The sequence below is a fragment of the Myxine glutinosa genome, chromosome 6 (assembly GCF_964187855.1).
Source record: "Myxine glutinosa chromosome 6, kmMyxGlut1.1, whole genome shotgun sequence".
NCBI lineage: Eukaryota > Metazoa > Chordata > Myxini > Myxiniformes > Myxinidae > Myxine > Myxine glutinosa.
The window spans coordinates 134,262,409-134,282,915 of record NC_136266.1 but is presented as its reverse complement, the minus strand read 5'-3'; the positions used below and the strand labels follow the sequence as shown (position 1 = coordinate 134,282,915).

Here is a 20,507-nt window from a genome sequence, read left to right as displayed (position 1 = left end):
CTGCTGGCATTATTGTTTCCATTACCTCGTTGATTACGTGGAGAAAAAAAATGCTGGTCTGTAGTCCAGAGTGTCTGTCTTGGCATCTTTCTTAAAGAAAGGAATGATATCAGCCACCTTCTGTAGTGAGCTGAGGCGACATTCCAAGAAGAATCTGCAGAAGAGTAGTGAAAAAAGAACAGCTAGGTCAGGTGCATACATTTTCAGGAAGAACGGAATGCCATCATGACCTGCGGTTACTGATGGTGAGCCAAAGTTGTGCAGATCTTCTCCGGATTTGCAGGAGAGAAGTTCACTTTTTCTGGGGAGTTGTATGTATGTGGGATGGGATGGTGTATAGCAAGAAAGGAGGGATTGGAAATCCAAGCCTTTTAAGGAAAAAAAGAAGAGACAATGCAAGCATTCTTGCTGGGTGGATTTTGACTCCTTCCTTGATAAGCAAAGAGATTGCAGAAGAGCATATTCCTAAGACAGTTTTAACCAGTTGCCAACAGAATTTCAAAGATGGAGAAAGGACTGCAATATCTGGCCAAGCCCATAGTTGTGTTCTTGCTTTTCATGGGATAGTTATTACACACGAGTTGGCTCAAGTGGCAGGTAATCACTATTGGTAGGATACTTACATGGTAATTGCATAAGGCACCAAGCACCATTGAAGCCAGAAAGAGCTTTTGAGATAAATGTTTTTGCAGATGGAAACAAAATAAGGAAATGAAGATTTTTCTACCCTAAAAAAAAAATACATTTTTTTTTCTTTTTTTTTTGTATACAAGATCGAGGCTCGAGAAAGAGTCAAATTAATTTAAAAAGTCATTAAAAAGTCATTAATCACAAAAAAAGTCAAACCGACACAAACGGACACATAAAACACAAAATAAGGGGAGCGGTTGACAAGATGGGGAGAGAGAGGGAAGGACACAAACACAACATTTGAGAGCAGGGACATCGAGAGAACTGTGGGAGGGAGAGGGCCTGGGCGGAGGTGGGAGAGGTATAAAACATATGGACACTGCAAGGACTTCCAGGGAAGAAGTTGAAATTTCGAAAAAGTGTATCTGGGGTGAATTACCGGGGGTAGAAAAGATCAAGGTTTTGGATGGGGAAAGATAAGGGATGGTGGTGAACAGCTGTTTTAAAGACCTGGAGGGAGGAGTGGGATTGAAGGGAGTGAGGAAGTTTGTTCCAGAGGTGGGAAAAAAGGGGAATGAAAGAGTGAAGGTGAGCAGAAAGCCTAGATTTTGGCAGTTTAACCAGAAGAGGGTTGCTGGCAGATCTTGTGCGACCTATAGGAATATTTGGGGGACAGAGCACAGAGAGAGAGAGCTAGGGGAGCAAGGCCGCAGAGGAGTCGGTAGAAGACGGAAAGACCACCAACCTGCCTGCGGTGAGTGAGTGAAAGGCCCTCGGAGTTAGCTTCATGGCAGGAGATTCCAATGATTCTGAAAGCTTTGGCTTCAACAGCGTGAAGCCGAGCGAGGTGTGAGGCAGGAGCACCGGCCCAGAGAGGAGAGCAGTATTCCATTGAGCTGCGGATGAAAGCCTTGTATGTGGTGAGGAGCTCAGGTGTGCCAGGGAAGGACTTTGCACGACGGAGGATGCCCAGTCGGCGACTGGCCTTGGAGGCCAGCTTGGAAATGTGGTTTTGCCAAGAAAGATCATGGCAGATAGTGAGACCCAAAAGCTTGAGCGACAGAACTTCTTGGAGAGGATTGTTGAGAAAGTAGATGGGAGGGTTTTCCAGTCGGTCCTTTCGGAGAGACATACTAAGAGTGTGAGATTTGTCAGGATTGAAAGACATGTTCCACTTGTTTGACCAGTCTGTGATTTTGTCCAGGTCTGCAGAGAGTGAGGAAGCTGCAGACTGCCGATCTGAGGGATGAGGAATGGAGCGGCAGATAGTGGAGTCATCAGCAAAGAGATAGAGAGGATTCTCCAGAGAGTCGGAGAAATCATTGATGAAGACCAGAAAAAGCACAGGGCCCAGAACACTGCCTTGGGGAACTCCAGCCTGAACAGGAATGGGAGATGAGAGAAATCCATTCAGGACCACACGACCATTTGTTGTTCAACCCAGGGATGGCACATGACATCATCGCCTTGTGGTACGCACGCTCACCTCCAAGCTGTCTCGCCCAGGTTTGATTCCTGATGCAGCTATAAACTGTCAGTCCGATGTTCCGCAGGCAGGGTGTGCCATCAATGTCTGTGCCGTCCCTTGGTTGAACACCAAATGGTCGTCCTATCTGCCAGCATTCATTGGTTGATATTAAAGATCCCAGGTGTCCTTCACGAAGAGTAGGCAAGCTATAGCCAGCACAATGGCCAAATTCCAAATTCCTGCCCTAACAAGTCAAATGTCTGGCCAGCCAGTTCGTGAAAACTCTAGCCAAGCTTCCCCCAGCCAACTCAACAAGAAAGGTGGGACATTGGTGGCCGCTAAAGAAGAAGAAAAAGAAGAAGAAGAAGCATAAAGATTGCCTTTTTCCAAAGAAGAAAGTTTCTGCAGTCATTTATTTTACTTGCAATACCATAATTTCTACAAGCATATCGTTAGGTATCAATGGCTACTTATTTATATTCAAACCTTTTAGTGATGTCAATTATTTTCCATTCTGGGGTCCATCATGCACTTTTATTTATTTTATGCACATGCATGTAGCAATGTCCATACCATAATTGTTTGCCATGACCCACAGCACCACTAAAGGGAAATTGTCTTCTGGTCTATTTCCCCTGTGTTGCAGTTCAGTGCTGTCATCTCCCGAATGGAGACAACTTACAGTGTGGCCAAAGTTTGTTGGAATGGTGACCAGGATTGTTTATCGCTGGAGCCTGGTGAGTCATCGGGAAGACAATATGGATAATATTGTGTTTGAGATGGAATGGCAGGGAAAAAAAATTGCAGCTCATTTTCAGGAGGGAAAACAAAGCGATGACTCCAGCTCTGATCGTCAGATCAAGTACCATGTTCTATACAGATTGTTGGTTTTGGTGAGCAGACGAATAAACGACAGGGTATTGTGGGAATATTGAAGTAATTTTGGTGAAAAAGTTTAATCAGTCAAACAATCAAATCCTGTGTCAGAATTTTTATTGAGGTCCATTGATTTTTTTTTTTTTACTACTACTACTACTACTACTACTACTACTACTACTACTACTACTGCTACTACTACTACTACTACTACTACTACTACTACTACCACTACTACTACTACTACTACTACTACATCGTCTTCGTCTTTGTCCTCTACTTCGTCTTCTTCTTCTTCGTCTTCTTCTTCGTCTTCGTCTACGTCTTCTTCGTTATCTTCTTCTTCGAATCTCACCTTAGCTTATGTATTTACTTTGGCTACTGCATGCAGGGCCTGAGCCTGCATTACACAAATGTGGGTTTGGACTGCACCATCGTCAGCATCTGGGAATGCATTTGATCAGAAACTAAACATGTGATGTATCTAGGAGCACAAGATTGTGAGATTAAAAGTTCTGCTCGCAAGGACACAAGACAACATAATAAACCAGGAAAAGGTGAATCACCCAAGGGAAGAATAGCATTGGATACATAATGGCCTAGAAATTAAACAAAGCAGGTTGTTGTTGTTGTTGTATAGCTCCCAGACAGTTCTCTCGAACAAGCCCGCAGCACGGATACAGCTGATCGATCTCCCAGGCGCGACCCAGATATTTCACACATCCAAGATGGTGTATCCCCACCTTCACGAAGTCAGGGCCACGACAGAGATAGAGATTGAAAGAAAGAAGGAGAGACAGAAAGAGAAAGAAAAGTCACATAGCAGCGGGGAACAATGGGGTAGATTTGGCCCCCGACTTGCATTGCGGAGTACAATCACCACAAAGAGGCATTCCCAATAGTTGTTGCTATTGAGGTTGCCTCTTCGTGGTGGACGCATCCACCGGACGCCGGCTCCTCCACCATGGAGTTCTGTGCCTCTAGGGTTGCGCCTAACAGCTTGGCCCCAATAGCCTCCAGTTTGGCCACAATTCTGTCCTGCTTGGCCTGGCTAACCTCCAGTTTGGCCACATTCGCCTCCAGCTTTGCCACCATTTTGTCCTTACCAGCCTTCATCTCGCCCTTAAATTCACCCTCAATGTTCTGAAACATGGCTATCATGATCAAATTTGCTGACACAATTGCTGCTGCTGCTGCTTGGCACTGGGTTTACTGAGGAGTTCTGGGCTACCAGTTTGGGGAGGTGACTCCACTGCACTCTTTACAGGCCCTTTGTGGGCATCTCCTCTGGGGCCACAGTAGTGTCAACCTAAAAATGCCCTCACTCCTTTGGGGAACAATGTCCATTTTCATCGCTCTCCATCGCTCTTTTGTAAGAAAAAAAAATCATTTTAATTAGAATTTAAAACATTAAATGCAATTCTCCAAATTTTGATTCACAATGGCCATTTTCCCTACTCGAGTTTGTATTGCGATCCTGACACCAGTGTAAGGGTTGCGCATCTTCAAGTAAGGGTTGCACATCTTCAGGTAAGGGTTGCACATCTTCAAGTAAGGGTTGCAAATCTTCAAGTAAGGGTTGCGCATCTTCAAGTAAGGGTTGTGCATCTTCAAATAAGGGTTGCGCATCTTCAGAAATGGTCGTGCTGCCCGGCAGGTAAGGATCTTACCAAGCGAGTAATGAATAAGTAACAAGAAAGAGCAATCAGAGATGGCAAACCCTCGCCAGGATGTATTTTCAGTGGTTTTTAAGGCGTTTGAGTTAAAACAAATATGGTTGCCGAACCACGTGACCGATGACGTCATCATTTTTTTTCTAAACTAATTTATTCCGAGATTATGCTCAATAAATTTCATCTTGATCGGATGAAGTTTTGTACTTGTCGAATTATGACGTCATAATGGAGGCACTTATGACGTCATCATTAACATATTTTATTCCCCATGGAGAGTTCTTTACAATGAGCCATGTCTCAATTTTTCTATTCAGCACTTTCGGAGATATAGAGGTGCAAAGTTTTTCGGTTTTTCCAAGATGGCGGCCGAACCACGTGACCGATGACGTCATCATTATTTTTTTTCCTCGACCAGTTTATGCCGACATGGCGCTCAACAAATTTCATCTTGATTGGATGAAGTTTTGTACTTGTAACAAACAAACGGACTCAAATGCAATACCATCTCCTATGGCGAGGGTAACAAGTGAATCCTCTTGGATTGCGCTGAGGTTCGGGCATGGAATTTCTAGGAGGAAGTATAATTTGTATGCAATGAAAGTACATGTAATATGGGATCGAGTAAGATCGAGTAAGCTTCACCAGTGCGCGTGCGCGAATTTACGTCACGTCGGCAGCGAGAAGGCGTTCCCCAACACGAACCAATCAGGAACTGCCACGCCCACTTATATGATCTCCGAATTCCTGTGACAGGAATTAGCGTTACACTGGCTGGAAGTCAATCGCGAGAGGCGCTTCCTCAGCGCCAATCACCAGTGCGCGTGCGCGAATTTACGTCACGTCGGCAGCGAGAAGGCGTTCCCCAACACGAACCAATCAGGAACTGCCACGCCCACTTATATGATCTCCGAATTCCTGTGACAGGAATTAGCGTTACACTGGCTGGAAGTCAATCGCTAAAGGCGCTTCCTCAGCGCCAATAAACACCTGCAGTACATCCATGGAACCTCAACAAACTTGAACAAATAACTCATTGCATGCACTCATGAGTTACTAGAGGACGAGACGAAAAGAAACCTGTGGCGTGAGTGGGCCCTGCTCGTGTACAGTCTTACTGTCGATCAGGCTTGCACACTGCGGTCTGGGATGGCTTGTTGGTGTAGCTCCTCACTCCGGGCTTTGCAGAACAGTGCGTCATCACCAGTACACCACGTACCATGAGCAGTCCTTTAACCATGCACAGTGTAGAGAGCACCAGAGAATAAAGAGCACCATCAAGGAACCCACAAGCAGTAGCATTCAGCAGGGAGAGCAAGACACTTGATGTTTGGCACTTTTATAACCAACATGGATATGCGGGGGGGGGGGGGGGGGCAGGGGGGGGGAAGGGGAGTAGAGGAGGGGTCAAGAAGGAACTTGGTCGAACCATCTGTGGCGTGCACTCATTGGCAGCAAAGTGGGGCAGGAACCCCACCTACTAGTCCACCAACCAAAATATACAGCAGAGAATATTGAAGAACGTATGAGAGGAGGGGGCATTACGGCTAAAGTCCCTGTATAGAGAGAGTTACGACAACCCGGAATTAGAAGCCATTTTGTTTCCATTGTTTGCGCCATGCACTAGTGCACTGCCCGCTAGTGTGTATACATTGTGCGTAACCTAGTACAAAATTTGAGTGCCTACATTGTGTAATTTATGATTTGCACCATGCTCCTCGCTTTTGATATGATTTTCTCTTAGTCCAAGATAAGAATCGGATTTTGTTTATTGCAATAATCTTTGTTCAGAAATGTAGTTTTATGTGGGGAGGAGAGGGAGGAGAGGGGGGAAATGAATAAAAGGGAAAGAGGGGACAGGAAGTGCCTATCATTTTCTGGACTACCTTGCTCTCTTGCGTCTTACTTTCTTGACTAGCATGCATGCACACAAAGCCGACAATGTGAACATTTTCAAATCTCTGTTAAAGACTCATTTATTTGAAAATGCCTACATCTGATTATATCTTAGGTTTTCTTCTTGTATAATTTGTATTTGTATATTCATCTCATTGGCTTTCTTCTCTTTTCTAAGCGCTTAGAGGCTCCTGCAATTTACGCTACATAAATTCCTATTATTATAACAAGATTGCCTTAAAACCATCTTGACAAATGACAGAAATGTTGATTTTAAATATGAAAATTAAAAAGTAATTTAACTTTTCATGTCGGCGCACCGGGAGAAATACATATGCACAATTAAATTGTAATTATATAAAAGGCCCAGAAATTGTAATCCAGACTTGCAATGGAAGAGTATGCATGTAAAACATACCTGTTTTTCATAGCATTGTACAATTAGTTGTATGGTGTACATCTAAACTATTCCAAATTACATACATGTACATAATAATAATAACAATAATAACAGTATTTATATAGCGCCTCAGCATGAAATGAACAAAGCGCTTCACAACATATCTTGAAGACTACAACTTACATTCCACAATCTTAGAAGAATACGACTTAAAGCTACTTTTCAAAAAATACAATTAAGTTACTTTGGAAATAAATGTGTTTTGAGTTTTGATTTGAAAGTTTTTATGTTGTGTGAGGTCCGAATAGTTATAGGTAGTTTGTTCCAGAGGGCAGGTACTGAGTTGCAAAAGGCTTTGTCCCCGTATGGCACATGAGTTCTATTACAGACAAGGAGAGTCTTATCAGCGTGTGATCTTAAGTATTTGGCGTCATTAGAATGAGTGTGAGTATTAAAGACAATACTCACATTATTAAGTATTATTAAAGACAACAAACAAAGCCAGACAATAAAATAGAGCGTTCCTCGCATGTATTCAATGCAAGGCCAGAACCACGTGAAGATCGGACAGGAAACAACATGGCGTCCACAGACCACGTGACCAATTTTTATCGGACTCTTCATGTCGCAACTCTCTCCATACAGGGACTCTAATTACGGCTTATACACAGAGACACTAGGGTGGGGGAAAGGGGGGTGGGGGTGAGGGGGGGATTGGTTCGGGGGAGACAAGAGCTTTCTTAAAACTTTGCTCAACACACCCTATCAGCTATGGGGATTACATTACACCCATGCTAACACATACTATGAAATAACTATTCTAAGTTATCCCTATTTTACGCCCTAGACCAGATCCATAAGAATACACATTTTCAAAACTCCATCTAAAGGGACGGTTGTCAATGAACATCTAATTCCTGAAAGAACGGGAGAGCATGTTGTAATCAGTGTGTATCAGCGAGTATCTGAGTGTGTGAGACTGCACGCAGATATAATTACCTCTGCCACTGAAGGTGGATGGAGGTTATGTTTTCACCCCTGTCTGTCTGTCTGTTTGTCTCTCTGTTTGTGAACAGGATATCTCAAAAGGTTGTGGACGGATTTGGACTAAATTTGGTGGAGAGGTTGGATATGTAACAAGGACTAAATGATTCGATTTTGGTGAAGATCCGAATCCGGATCCGAAAAAGTTTAAAATTTTAAAGTGATTCTTCCGCAGTGAGAGATAGGGCCAAAAACTATATATAGCACGATATTTCAAAAAGTTGTGGATGACTTATGGCAAAACCTGGTGGATGAGTTGGGTAAGTGACAAGATCAAGCCAATTCGATTTTGGATCAGGTCCGAATCCAGATCCGGCCTATCAGTGGATACAAAACGTAAACTGTTCAGCCTGGCGGAGGTATGTGCTCTACCGAATGACGTTCTAGTTTAATATAGATCATTCATTGTCAGATGTACCATGATGTATGTACTCCAGCGAGGATCTGTATGATTAAATGCTCAGTCTTGCTGTTGTCATGAACATGAGAGCTTACTGTATTTAACTTTCCAGACATCACGGGCATTATGGCAATGTCTCATGATTACAATGAATTGGAGTACGCGTGGGAAGGATGGAGAAATGCATCTGGGAGAAAAATGAGACAGGATTACATGAGATATGTGGAACTGAGCAATGAGGCGGCACGTTTGAATGGTGAGACTACAAAATAAATAAGCATACAAGGATCTTTCCTTAAGCCTGATGGACTATATACAGTAGTATTCTTCACTATATGTTCACCTATGTTCAGCAAAACCATGAAAGTAATAACAAGATACCTCCACAAGGTTGTGCTCTTTCTATAAATGTTTCAAGATGTTGATGTACCAAACACTTTTACCATATACTTGGTTTATAGTGCTTATAGTGTTTATAGTATTGTATTATAGTGTTTATAGTATTGTTGCTTGAAACACCTGCAATGTTTCCTAATAAATTATACAGTATATACTCAACTAGTACCAAAAAGATTTACTTTAATGCTATTTTAAAGATACAATATGATTTAATTGGTTAATGTGCAGTGATGTCACTTCTTGTAATTGAAAATATTATATCAAATCTAACTCACCAGTAGAATGCGAGTCCTAACACGAAAGCTAACACTAAATGTAACTCTAACACGATCCTCAACCACAGTGGAAACCCAAACCCCAATGGCCATATATCTTCTGATTTTGTTTTCTGGTATTTAAAGCAGTGACATCACTTCATTGGCCAATTAATTCAATGATACAGGAAAAATAACTTTAAAGGAAATGCAGTATTACCAATAGTAACTAAATATAAACTTCAAATGACATACTGTATTTTTAACTGGTAAGTAGAATTTAATTTGTATCACCAACACCAAGCTCATGATGCTGGGACCATTTAGTCGGTTAAATTCCACATTATCTATGAATGTTTTTGTAATTCATGCAAAACAAACATTTCCATCTCTTGGAATTATTGTCCTGTATGGGAGCCTGGTGTTGGGCTAGCGGCTAGGGTGCCAGCTTCGGATCCTAGGATCCTGGGTTCGAATCCCGGTCGATCGCTGAATTAAAGCCAGGGGGGTTCACTCAGCCTGTCATTCCTTCTGAGGTCGGCTAATTGAGTACCAGTTCACTGGTAATTCCCTGCTTGTCGTAAAAGGCGACAAAAAGGGCTGGCGGCAGGAAGGGCATCCGGCCGTAAAACATTGCTTCAAAAAGGGGACCAAAAAACAACAACAACCACGGTGCCCGAAAAAGGCCAACCCCCGCCTTGTGGGGAAAAAATGGCCTCTAAACGGTGGTTTTTATGGGCAGGTGCAGTGCCATATATAAAGGGAGTCTGGCCATCTATTGTTCTCTCCATGGAGTACTGTGATTGGCCGATTGCAGGTCACCTGGTTTAAAGGTGCCATGAACATATTAGTACGAGTATGAACATCAGCTCGCATCTCTCTCGTACTGAATAATAAATAAATAAAAACCACCTTTAGAGGCCATTTTTCCCCGCAAGCAGGGGTTGAGCCTTTTTCGGGGACCGTGGTTGTTGTTGTTTTTTTTCGTCCCCTTTTTGAAGCAATGTGTTACGGCCGGATGCCCTTCCTGCCGCCAACCCTTTTTGTTGCCTTTTTACGACAAACAGGGAATTACCAGTGAACTGGTACTCAATTTGCCGACCTCGGAAGGATGACAGGCTGAGTCAACCCCCCTGGCGTTAATTCAGCGATCGACCGGGATTCGAACCCAGGATCCTAGGATCCTAAGCCGGCACCCTAGCCGCTAGCCCAACAGCAGGTCTCGTACTGAATGCTCAACTGATAGTGTCTCATTGGGGAGCGGGTGGTGGTTGGGGAGGGGACATGGTGCCTATTGTTCAGTTGACCAGACCCTCTTTATACACAGCACTGGGCAGGTGGTTCTATTGACAGAGCTGAACATTGTTAAAAAGAAGGTACTTTATGCTGAACCTATTTATATTACGAAGTGCTGTTGTAAAATAATAAATACATCGAATCTACAGGATTTCCAGATAATGGAGCTCTTTGGCGTTCATACTATGAAACAACGACATTTGAAGCTGATATTGAGCAAATATACAAGGAGCTGCAGCCTCTGTACCTGAACCTGCATGCATATGTGAGACGCAAGCTGGTAGATACCTATGGGCTAAACCACATCAACACGAAAGGACCCATTCCTGCACACCTACTTGGTAAGACATATTGAACTTGCTTGTTTTAATCTGCTTGTTGAACACGTCATTAAACACTGGTGTGAAAAAAATATCGAATTGATCTATTACTGTCGTTTGTCAGAAACTTAGCATTTTAGGTACTTAATTTAGAAGATGGAAATATGGGCAAACAATTTCAGTGAATTGCCCTAAAGTAAACTTATTTTATTATGATCATTGGGGAGGCTTGTCTGGATTTGATTCGCAACCCAAATGTAAATTCTAAGACTCCAAGTTAAGGCTTAAAGTCACGAGGTGTATGGAACAGGAATGTCCGCCATATTCATCCAATCCCCAAGCCCTCAACCCCCTCCTCCCCCCAAGCCCATATTCAAACTCTCGTCCCCTGCCTCCACTCTGCCTCATCCCAATTCTGTCTTGCCCTTCCTTCTTTTTCTTCAAGTCCTCAACCCCCTCCTCCCCCCTAGCCCATATTCAAACTCTCGTCCCCTGCCTCCACTCTGCCTCATCCCAATTCTGTCTTGCCCTTCCTTCTTTTTCTTCAAGTCCTCAACTCCCCTCCCCCCTCCAAAACCTTAAAACCTTTCTTTCATGATAGACAGCGCGTTCTTCAGGCTTCAAATGTACATCAACTCTGAAGTCCTCTTGTGTGTGAACATTAGTTACAAAATCACTCCCTTTCTTTGGACGGTGCAGAGACAACAGACCACTCCCAGAAATAAAAAAAAATAAACATAAGGGCAATACCCCTGGGCTCACCAGGTAGAATAAACAGTATACTGCTCTGCATAAAGGTATTTTAAACCAATTTCAATTGTTGCTGGACGACAGGGAAGCATGTAGAATCATACTAACATAATCAAGACTTTTAAACAAACAAACAAACAAACAAAAATACTTATTTTGGGGGGCAACCCCCCCCCCCCCCCAGCCCGCTCCCAACCCCGAATACCTCCTCAGACCTAAATTTTTCGAATGCCTTGAACAAACATTGGTACATCCCGGGTGATGACGGTTGTGGTGAAGTTTCATCGAAATTGCGTGTGTAGTTTCTGAAAAAGAAAGCAAATACCTATTTTGGGGGGTCAAACCAAACCCGCTTAGACCCCGATTTTTTAATGCCATGAACAAACTTTAGTCATAACACAACAAGTATCATTTGTGCCAAATTTGGTCGCAATCCCATCAGCGGATTTGTTTACGTTTCAAGTGTTTATGGACGGACTGACTGACGGACGGACGGACGATTGCGTAAGCTCCCCTGAACTTCGTTCCATGTGATCGAAAAACCGGGGTTATGTACAAAATGCAAAAACATGCCTACTACTTAATGTACATACAGTGCATTCAGAAAGTATTCAGACCCCTTCACTTTTTTCACATTTTGTTATGTTGCAGCCTTATGCTGGCATCGTTTAAATTCATTTTTTCCCACATCGATCTACACTCAATACCCCATAATGACAAAGAGAAAACAGGATATTAGAAAGTTTTGCAAATTTATTAAAAAGAAAAAACTAAAATATCACATTTACATAAGTATTCAGACCCTTTGCTATGACTCTTGAAATTTAGCTCAGGTGCCTCCCATTTCTCTTGATCATCTTTGAGATGTTTCTACACCTTGATTGGACTCCACCCGTGGTAAATTCAATTGATTGGACATGATTTGGAAAGGCACACACCTGTCTCACATACCTATAATAAGGTCTCACAGCTGTCCATATAAAGCCCGCTTGGAGTTTGCAAAAAAGCACCTAAAGGACTCTCCGAATGTGAGAAACAAGATTCTGTGGGCTTTCATGTGTCTTTCACTGAGGAGAGGCTTCCGTCTGGCCACTCTGCCATAAAGCCCAGATCGGTGGAGTGTTGCAGTGATGGTTCTCCTTCTGGAAGTTTCTCCAATCTCCACACAGGATCTCTGGAGCTCAGCCAGAGTGACCATCGGGTTCTTGGTCACCTCTCTTACCAAGGCCCTTCTCCCCGATTGCTCAGTTTGGCCGGGCGGCCTTCTCTAGGAAGAGTGCTGGTTGTTCCAAACTTATTCCATTTAAGAATCATGGAGGCCACCGTGCTCTTGGGAAACTTCAATGCAGCAGAATTTTTTTTGTCGGTTTCCCCAGATCTGTGCCTCGACACAATCCTGTCTCTGAGCTCTGCAGGCAGTTCCTTCGACCTCATGGCCTGGTTTATGCTCTGATATGCATTGTCAGCTGTGAGACCTTATATAGACAGGTGTGTGCCTTTCCAAATCATGTCCAATCAATTGAATTTACCACAGGTGGACTCCAATCAAGGTGTAGAAACATCTCAAAGATGATCAAGAGAAATGGGAGGCACCTGAGCTAAATTTCAAGTGTCATAGCAAAGGGTTTGAATACTTATGTAAATGTGATATTTCAGTTTTTTCTTTTTAATAAATTTGCAAAACTTTCTAAAATCCTGTTTTCTCTTTGTCATTATGGGGTATTGAGTGTAGATTGATGAGGGAAAAAATGAATTTAAATGATTTCAGCATCAGGCTGCAACATAACAAAATGTGAAAAAAGTGAAGGGGTCTGAATACTTTCTGAATGCACTGTACATAATACATCATGTTATATGCATCATGCTTAATGTACATATAACATCATGTTATGCACATCCTGATTAAATCTGGCATAGATAATTGAACTTACCCAAAGGCTGACACCAGAGGCCTGAATCCTAAGACCTGAAACCCAAGGCCAATACATACTGTGGCCTTCAGAACCAAAATGTCAGGCATATGGTTTTCCTAATCACAATTGTAGGTGGAGTCAGGCCAGCTGTCCAGCCAATGGGTTTTGACCGGAAAGCTTCACACGCACATGCAGCTTCATTATGCCATTGATATATATGATAACATATATACATATAACATATATAACATATATATATATATATATATATATATATATATATATATATATATATATATATATATATATATTGTTGCGGATATGAGGATTGTATTTTTTTTATTGTTGTATTGTGGTAAATTGCTGTGTAACATTGTTTGATTCTGGCCCCTCCTGCCTCCAGTGTTGTGTAAAGGTCAAAGGGCGTCCCAGTAGTTAATTCCATAAAGCATCCATTGAAGGACACTATAATACCCTTGTTCAGTAGTTTATATCCTTATTATGTGTTTTAGGGTAAGGCCTTGTCTTCCATTAAAATGACACTCCATTGCACCAAGTGAAAAAGATAGATTCCCTTCATCCTTCATTCCCATTCCCAAAACCTCCACTTCCCCTTTCGTCAATTGCCATTCGCATTGCCAACTACAATTGCCGCCATTAAACATGTGCTCGGGTTGGGGAAGAAAGGCGTGCCCGCCCGTCGTCATCAAGGGCGGAGCCAGAGGGTCGCGCGACCAACCAGGGCCGAGGTGAGCACACCGATGGGCGTGTCCTGAAGGCCGGCGGCTTAATCGCCGGGGGCGTTATAAAAGCGCGCGCGCAAGGTCCTACGAAAGAGAGAGAAGGGAGATCATCCTGTAGCGATTCTTGTCCAAGAGAGAGAAGGGAGATCATCCAGTAGCGATTCTTGTCCAAGAGAGAGAAGGGAGATCATCCAGCAGCGATTCTTGTTCAAAGGAGATCATCCAGGGAAGCACACAGCCTGCTATTCGTCGCCGTGCTCGCCAGCAGCAGCGTCCACAGCAGCAACAACACTCAACAGCCGCTTGGGGGCCTGGACGGCGGTTTTGAGCAGGGCCGCGAAGGAACGGCGGCTGCTAAACGCGCCGATCGTGCTGCAGGACCCCATTGGACTTTCCTCTCCCTCCAGCCATCCACCTCCTGCCTTTGCATCCTTTTGTGTACGTGAGTTTGTTCTGTTTGTTCTGTCCTGGGTATTAATTAAGTTTGTATAAGCTAGTAATTTTCACTGTGTCTCTAAAAAGCTTCTGTATATTATTTTATTATCTTTCCTTCTCCTTGGTTTCTTTGAGCCTGTAAATAGTAATAAATAGTAATCGTATTTCAAACCTTTCTTTTTGTCTGCTTCTTCTTCACATCCGTGTCGTCTTTGTCTTTTCCCTCATTGAGTAGCTGTGGCGCGATACGGCCAACGTTCGAGTGAATCGGGTGAATCGGGGAAACTGTTAGGTCACGGTGCCTCCGCTCGGCAAACATTACATCCTTAACCGCGGACCGTTATGTGGTATTTAGTGGTATGTGTGGTATTTAAATCCTGTTTTCTCTTTGTCATTATGTGGTATTTAGTGTAAATTGATGAGGGAAAAAATGAATTTAAACGATTTCAGCATCAGGCTGCAACATAACAAAATGTGAAAAAAGTGAAGGGGTCTGAATACTTTCTGAATGCACTGTACATAATACATCATGTTATATGCATCATGCTTAATGTACATATAACATCATGTTATGCACATCCTGATTAAATCTGGCATAGATAATTGAACTTACCCAAAGGCTGACACCAGAGGCCTGAATCCTAAGACCTGAAACCCAAGGCCAATACATACTGTGGCCTTCAGAACCAAAATGTCAGGCATATGGTTTTCCTAATCACAATTGTAGGTGGAGTCAGGCCAGCTGTCCAGCCAATGGGTTTTGACCGGAAAGCTTCACACGCACATGCAGCTTCATTATGCCATTGATATATATGATAACATATATACATATAACATATATAACATATATATATATATATATATATATATGTATGTATGTATATATATACGTATATATATACATATATATATATATATATGTCTTTCGAACCACTGACTGACTGATTGGCTGACTGATATTAATGTTCGATACCTTGCAGGTGCCTTAGAAAACTGAAATTTGGCATGCCGACTGACATGGAAGTCGATATACAGGGAAAAAAATCACAGAACAGTTGGAAAGCGACCGCAAATGAAAATTAATGCAAAAAAACCCTAAAAGCAAATGTAAAAAAAAAACAAAACCTTAATCAATATCTAGCATTTGAATATTGTAATTTCTATAACTGTAAACTGTGAAATAAAAATCTCAATGAAAATTTACGTAAAAACCATAACACGTCTGTAAAATAAATAAATAAATGACCCTAAATTGATATCTAGCAGTAGTTCAATGATACTTGCCCATAATCATAAAGCTTCCATTTATTATGTACCTACACACGAAGCACGGTTTGATGTTGCCGACACAATGTGTAAGCATACCCCACTAGTGTATGTATGTGTATGTGTATGTATGTGTATGTGTATATATATATATATATATATATATATATATATATATATATATATATATATATATATATATATATATATATATATATATATATATACATATATATATATATATATATTTCACTGACCAATTTCTGATGACTGGTTATTGATATCTGCACTTTTTCCAAATATATTTCGTGGCCAGCCAAGTGTTACCTCATTCTCACAATGGGTACTCTATCTCTCTATCTTCCCATTCAGCAAGGGAAGTGAATTTTCTCTTGAAAATGGGGCGAGATAACAGGATGATGATATCATACTCAATTTGGATGAGTCCTTTGGCCCAAGGAAGTCCACGTGGAGAGGATGAAACGAGTTTTTTAAAAGTTTTTTATTGTATACATAATCGAGGCTTGTGAAAGAGCTAACATTTATCACACAAACAAATCAAACAGACAAACAAACAAAGTATATAAAAAGGGGAGCGGTAGACAAGATGGGGAGAGAAGGGGAAGCACATAAAGACATTTGAGAGAAGGGACATTGGGAATGTGTGGGAGGGAGAGGGCTTGGGGGGAGGCGGCGTGGGAAGGGGGTGGGGGGGGGTGGGAGAAGTATAAACACAAGGACACCAAGGACTTCCAGGAAAGAAGTTGGCATTTCAAAAAAGTGGATTTGGGGTGAAATTAGCGGGGGTAGAAAAGATCAAGGTTTTGGATGGGGGAAGATAAGAGATGGTGGTGAACAGCTGTTTTAAAGACGTGGAGGGAGGAGTGGGATTGAAGAGAGGGAGGGAGAAAAGAGGAATGAAGGAGCGAAGGTGAGCAGAGAGTCTTGATTTTGGCAGTTTAACCATAAGAGGGTTGCAGGCACATCTTGTGCGACCTGTAGTAATATTTGGGGGGCAGAACCCAGAGAGAGCTGGAGGAGCAAGGCCGGAGAGGAGTCTGTAGAAGACAGAAAGACCACCAACCTGCCTGCAGTGAGTAAGTGAAAGGCCCTCGGAGGTAGCTTCATCACGGGAGATTCCAATGATTCTGAACGCTTTGGTTTCAACAACGTGAAGACAAGCGAGGTGTGAGGCAGGAGCACCAGCCCAGAGGGGGAGAGCAGTATTCTATTGAGCTGCAGATGAAAGCCTTGTATGTGGTGAGGAGCTCAGGTGTGCCAAGGAAGGACTTCGCACGACAGAGGATGCCCAGTCGGCGACTGGCTTTGGAGGCCAGATTTGAAATGTGGTTTTCCCAGGAAAGATCATGGCAGATAGTGAGACCCAAAAGCTTGAGTGACAGAACTTCTTGGAGAGGATTATTCAGAAAGTGGATGGGAGGGTTGTCCATTCGGTCTTTTCGGAGAGACATCGTAAGAGTGTGAGATGTGTCAGGATTGAAAGACATGTTCCACTTGTTTGCCCAGTCTGTGATTTTGTCCAGGTCTGCAGAGAGTGAGGAGGCTGCAGACTGCCGATCTGAGGGATGAGGAATGGAGCGGCAGAGAGTGGAGTCATCAGCAAAGAGATAGAGAGGATTTTCAAGAAAGTCGGAGAGATAATTGATTCAACAACACAACAACATGCATTTTAAAGGCCATTTTCCCTGCTCGAGCGGGGGTTTGCCTTGCGGTCCCCATGACAATCTTCTCCATTTTGCCCTATTTTCTGCATCTCTCCTTGTTAACCCCCTTGCCCGCATTTCTTCTTCCACCATCTTTAGCCAAGTCTTTCTCGGTCTTCCCCATCTTCTACTTCCTTCTACATTCATTTCCATCACTCTTCTCAACCAGTCACTTTCATCCTTCCTCAGCACATGACCAAACCATCTCAACCTGTTCCTCTTCACAGCATCAATCACAGGCTCTATTCCCATCATCTTTCACAATTCATCATTTGTCTTCCTCTCTCTCAACGATACTCCGCACATCCGTCGAACCATTCGCATTTCCACCCTTTCCAACCCTCGTTGCTGCTCTACGTTCATTACCCATGTCTCACTCCCATAAATCATAACACTTCTCACACATGCAGCATACACCTTTCCCTTCAGCTTCAACGACACTCCCCTCATCATCAGCACACCACTCAATTCCCAAAACTTCTTCCATGCACATCTCACTCGAGCAACCGTTGCCGAGTCTGATCCACCTTCTCCATTCAGCATGTCTCCGAGGTAGCAAAATGTTTTCACACTTTCCAGCTTCACGCCGTCTCCAACAACAGGAATTCCCAGGAGAGATCATTTGATGAAGACCAGACCAGAAAAAGCACAGGGCCCAGAACACTGCCTTGGGGAACTCCAGTCTGAACAGGAAGAGGAGATGAGAGAAACCCATTCAGGGCCACACATTGACTACGACTAGAGAGGAAGTCCGCCAGCCATGCGTGGAGATTTCCATGCATACCAAAGGAGGAGATTTTGGTGAGCAGAATGGGGTGCCAGACCGTATCGAAGGCACGTGATATGTCGAGGGAGACAGCTCTAATTTCCTGTTTGGCATTGAGGACCTCCATCCATTGTTGAGACAGCAGAAGCAGCATGGCCAGAGTCGAGTGACCTGGTCTGAAACCAAATTGATGATCAGAGATCAAGCCATTGGAGAAGAGGAAAGATTTCATATCCGAAGCAATGATGGATTCCATGACTTTGCTGATAAATGGGAGAAGGCTGATTGGTCTGTAGTTGCTAGGATCTGTTTTTGCACCTTTTTTGTGTAAAGCGGTGATGTTGGCTGATTTCCAAGCAGATGGCAGATGACCTTGATCAAAAGAGAGGGTGAAGAGAACAGAGAGAGGGAGTGAAATAGCGGAAGAACAGGATCTTAGGACCCGTGGGCTGATGCCGTCAGGTCCAGTTGCAGAATCAGAGTCGAGGGTTGACAGAAACTTTTCCACCTTGTCAGGAGGAAAGGACACAGAGTCCAGGAGCAGCTGGGTACGACTGGATACAGTGGGTACAGAGAGGGATGGGTTTGGGACACAAGATTTAGAGGCAAACACAGAGTTGAGGAATTCAGCTTTTTCACGTGCGGAGTCAGCTGTGTAGCCATTTGAGGTAAGGGAGAGGATGGAGGGGGAACAAACACCAGAAACAGATTTGACCAGATGCCATCAGGATTTGGAAGAGGGAGACAGATAAGAGAGTTCGGTCTTGAGAACGGAGAGATATTGTTTCTTGGCTCTCCTGAGGGTGGACACACACTTGTTTCGGGTTTTGTGAAAGGAAATGAGATTTCCTTCCGTTGGATTTGCTTGTCAGGAGACAAAGGCAAGTTGTTTCTGGGCAACAGCCTCACCACAAGATTCCGTGTACCATGGACGGGAGGAAGGGTATGACAACTGAAGACGAGATGGGATAAATCTGTGCATGACAGAGAGCAATTTACTTTGGAAGAATTTCCAGGATGAGTTGATGTCAGAGGTGGTAAAGATGGGAGACCAGTCCAGATGATTTATGGTTGCTTGAAGACCGTGCCAGTTGGCCTGAGTGAAATGACAGACTCGTCGACGCTGAGGAGGCTCTCTGAGAATGGTCAGAGAGATGTACACTTTAACAAGCACATGATCAGATGAGCCGATTGGAGCAGAAGAAGAGCAGCAGACATTTTCAGGGAAGTTAGTCATAACCAAGTTACCATAACCATAACCAGTCATAACCATAACCAAGAAGATGCTCCGTTGACTGAGATCCGGGTTGGGAAATTGACAGATTGTGTCAGTCCCAGTGAGTCGCAGAAGTCCTTTGCTGAGGAGCCATGGCTGGTGAGAGAGGGTACCCACACCCAGCCAACTGGCATGGTGACAATAGAAATCATCACATATGAGGAAGAGAGAGTTGGGATGAGTAGATAGAAGTTGGTCCATATTATCAGACAGCGATATGTAGATGGAGTCATCACTGTTTGGTGGACGGTACAACACACATATGAACAAGAGGTGGGAGCGAAGGGGAAGTTGTAGCCAGAGGTATTCCTGGGGGTGAGGTGGAGAGAGGGCAGTGCAGGGCGAGTGAGGAAGAGAGTTTTTGATAAAGATAGCAACCCCACCTCCAGGACGAGGCTCAGGTCTATCATACCGGAGGAGGGAGTAACCTGGGAGAGATACTAAGGAATCAGAGACATCCTGAAGGAGGAAAGTTTCTGTTAAGTTGATCACGTCTGGTTTGTCAGTAGCAACCTGTATGGAGAGATCAGATAAGTTTGAACGAAGGCCCTGGATGTTTGAGGTCCATTCCGTTAATGAAGAGGAAGGGGGAGCATTGGATACAGAACAGGGGGGAGGAGGGGTCGGGTAAGATGTGGAAGAGGAGGAAGAGGTAGGGAGAGCTGTTGAAGGTGTGTCAGAGATTTCAGAATCGCTCGGAGAAAGGGAAGGATGGGGCGGACAAAAGGTTTGATGGTGATTGGGTGAGGCACAATGAGGTGTTATTTGAGGAGGGGGAAGAGCGAGGCAGAAGGTTGGGGGAGATGGAGGTGAGAGTTGGAAGGGGGAAGAAGTGGGGAGGACGCTTTGAGGAGGAGGGGTGAGAGGGGGGAAATGGAGAAGAAATGAGGGTGGGGAGACCAAGGGGAGGAGCGAGGGGGGAGTTTATGAGGGGAGGGGTTAGGGGGGAGTTGAAGAGGGAAGGGACAAGCGGAGGGA

The 20,507-nt window shown here is 43.6% G+C and overlaps 1 protein-coding gene across 4 annotated transcripts in view; it reads left to right on the top strand.

The window, feature by feature from the left end:
• The window catches only part of ACE (angiotensin I converting enzyme), a 149,408-nt gene that overhangs the window by 81,044 nt on the left and 47,857 nt on the right, over positions 1 to 20,507 (top strand). For all 4 annotated transcript variants that reach the window (XR_013623864.1, XM_068121109.2, XM_068121110.2 and 1 more), the window contains 3 exons: positions 2,745 to 2,835; positions 8,500 to 8,643; positions 10,486 to 10,677. Coding sequence is in view for 3 of the 4 variants with exons in the window: in XM_068121109.2 (XP_067977210.2) it covers positions 2,745 to 2,835; positions 8,500 to 8,643; positions 10,486 to 10,677 (427 nt within the window). In the remaining variant the exon portion in view is untranslated. The remainder of the gene's footprint in view (positions 1 to 2,744; positions 2,836 to 8,499; positions 8,644 to 10,485; positions 10,678 to 20,507) is intronic.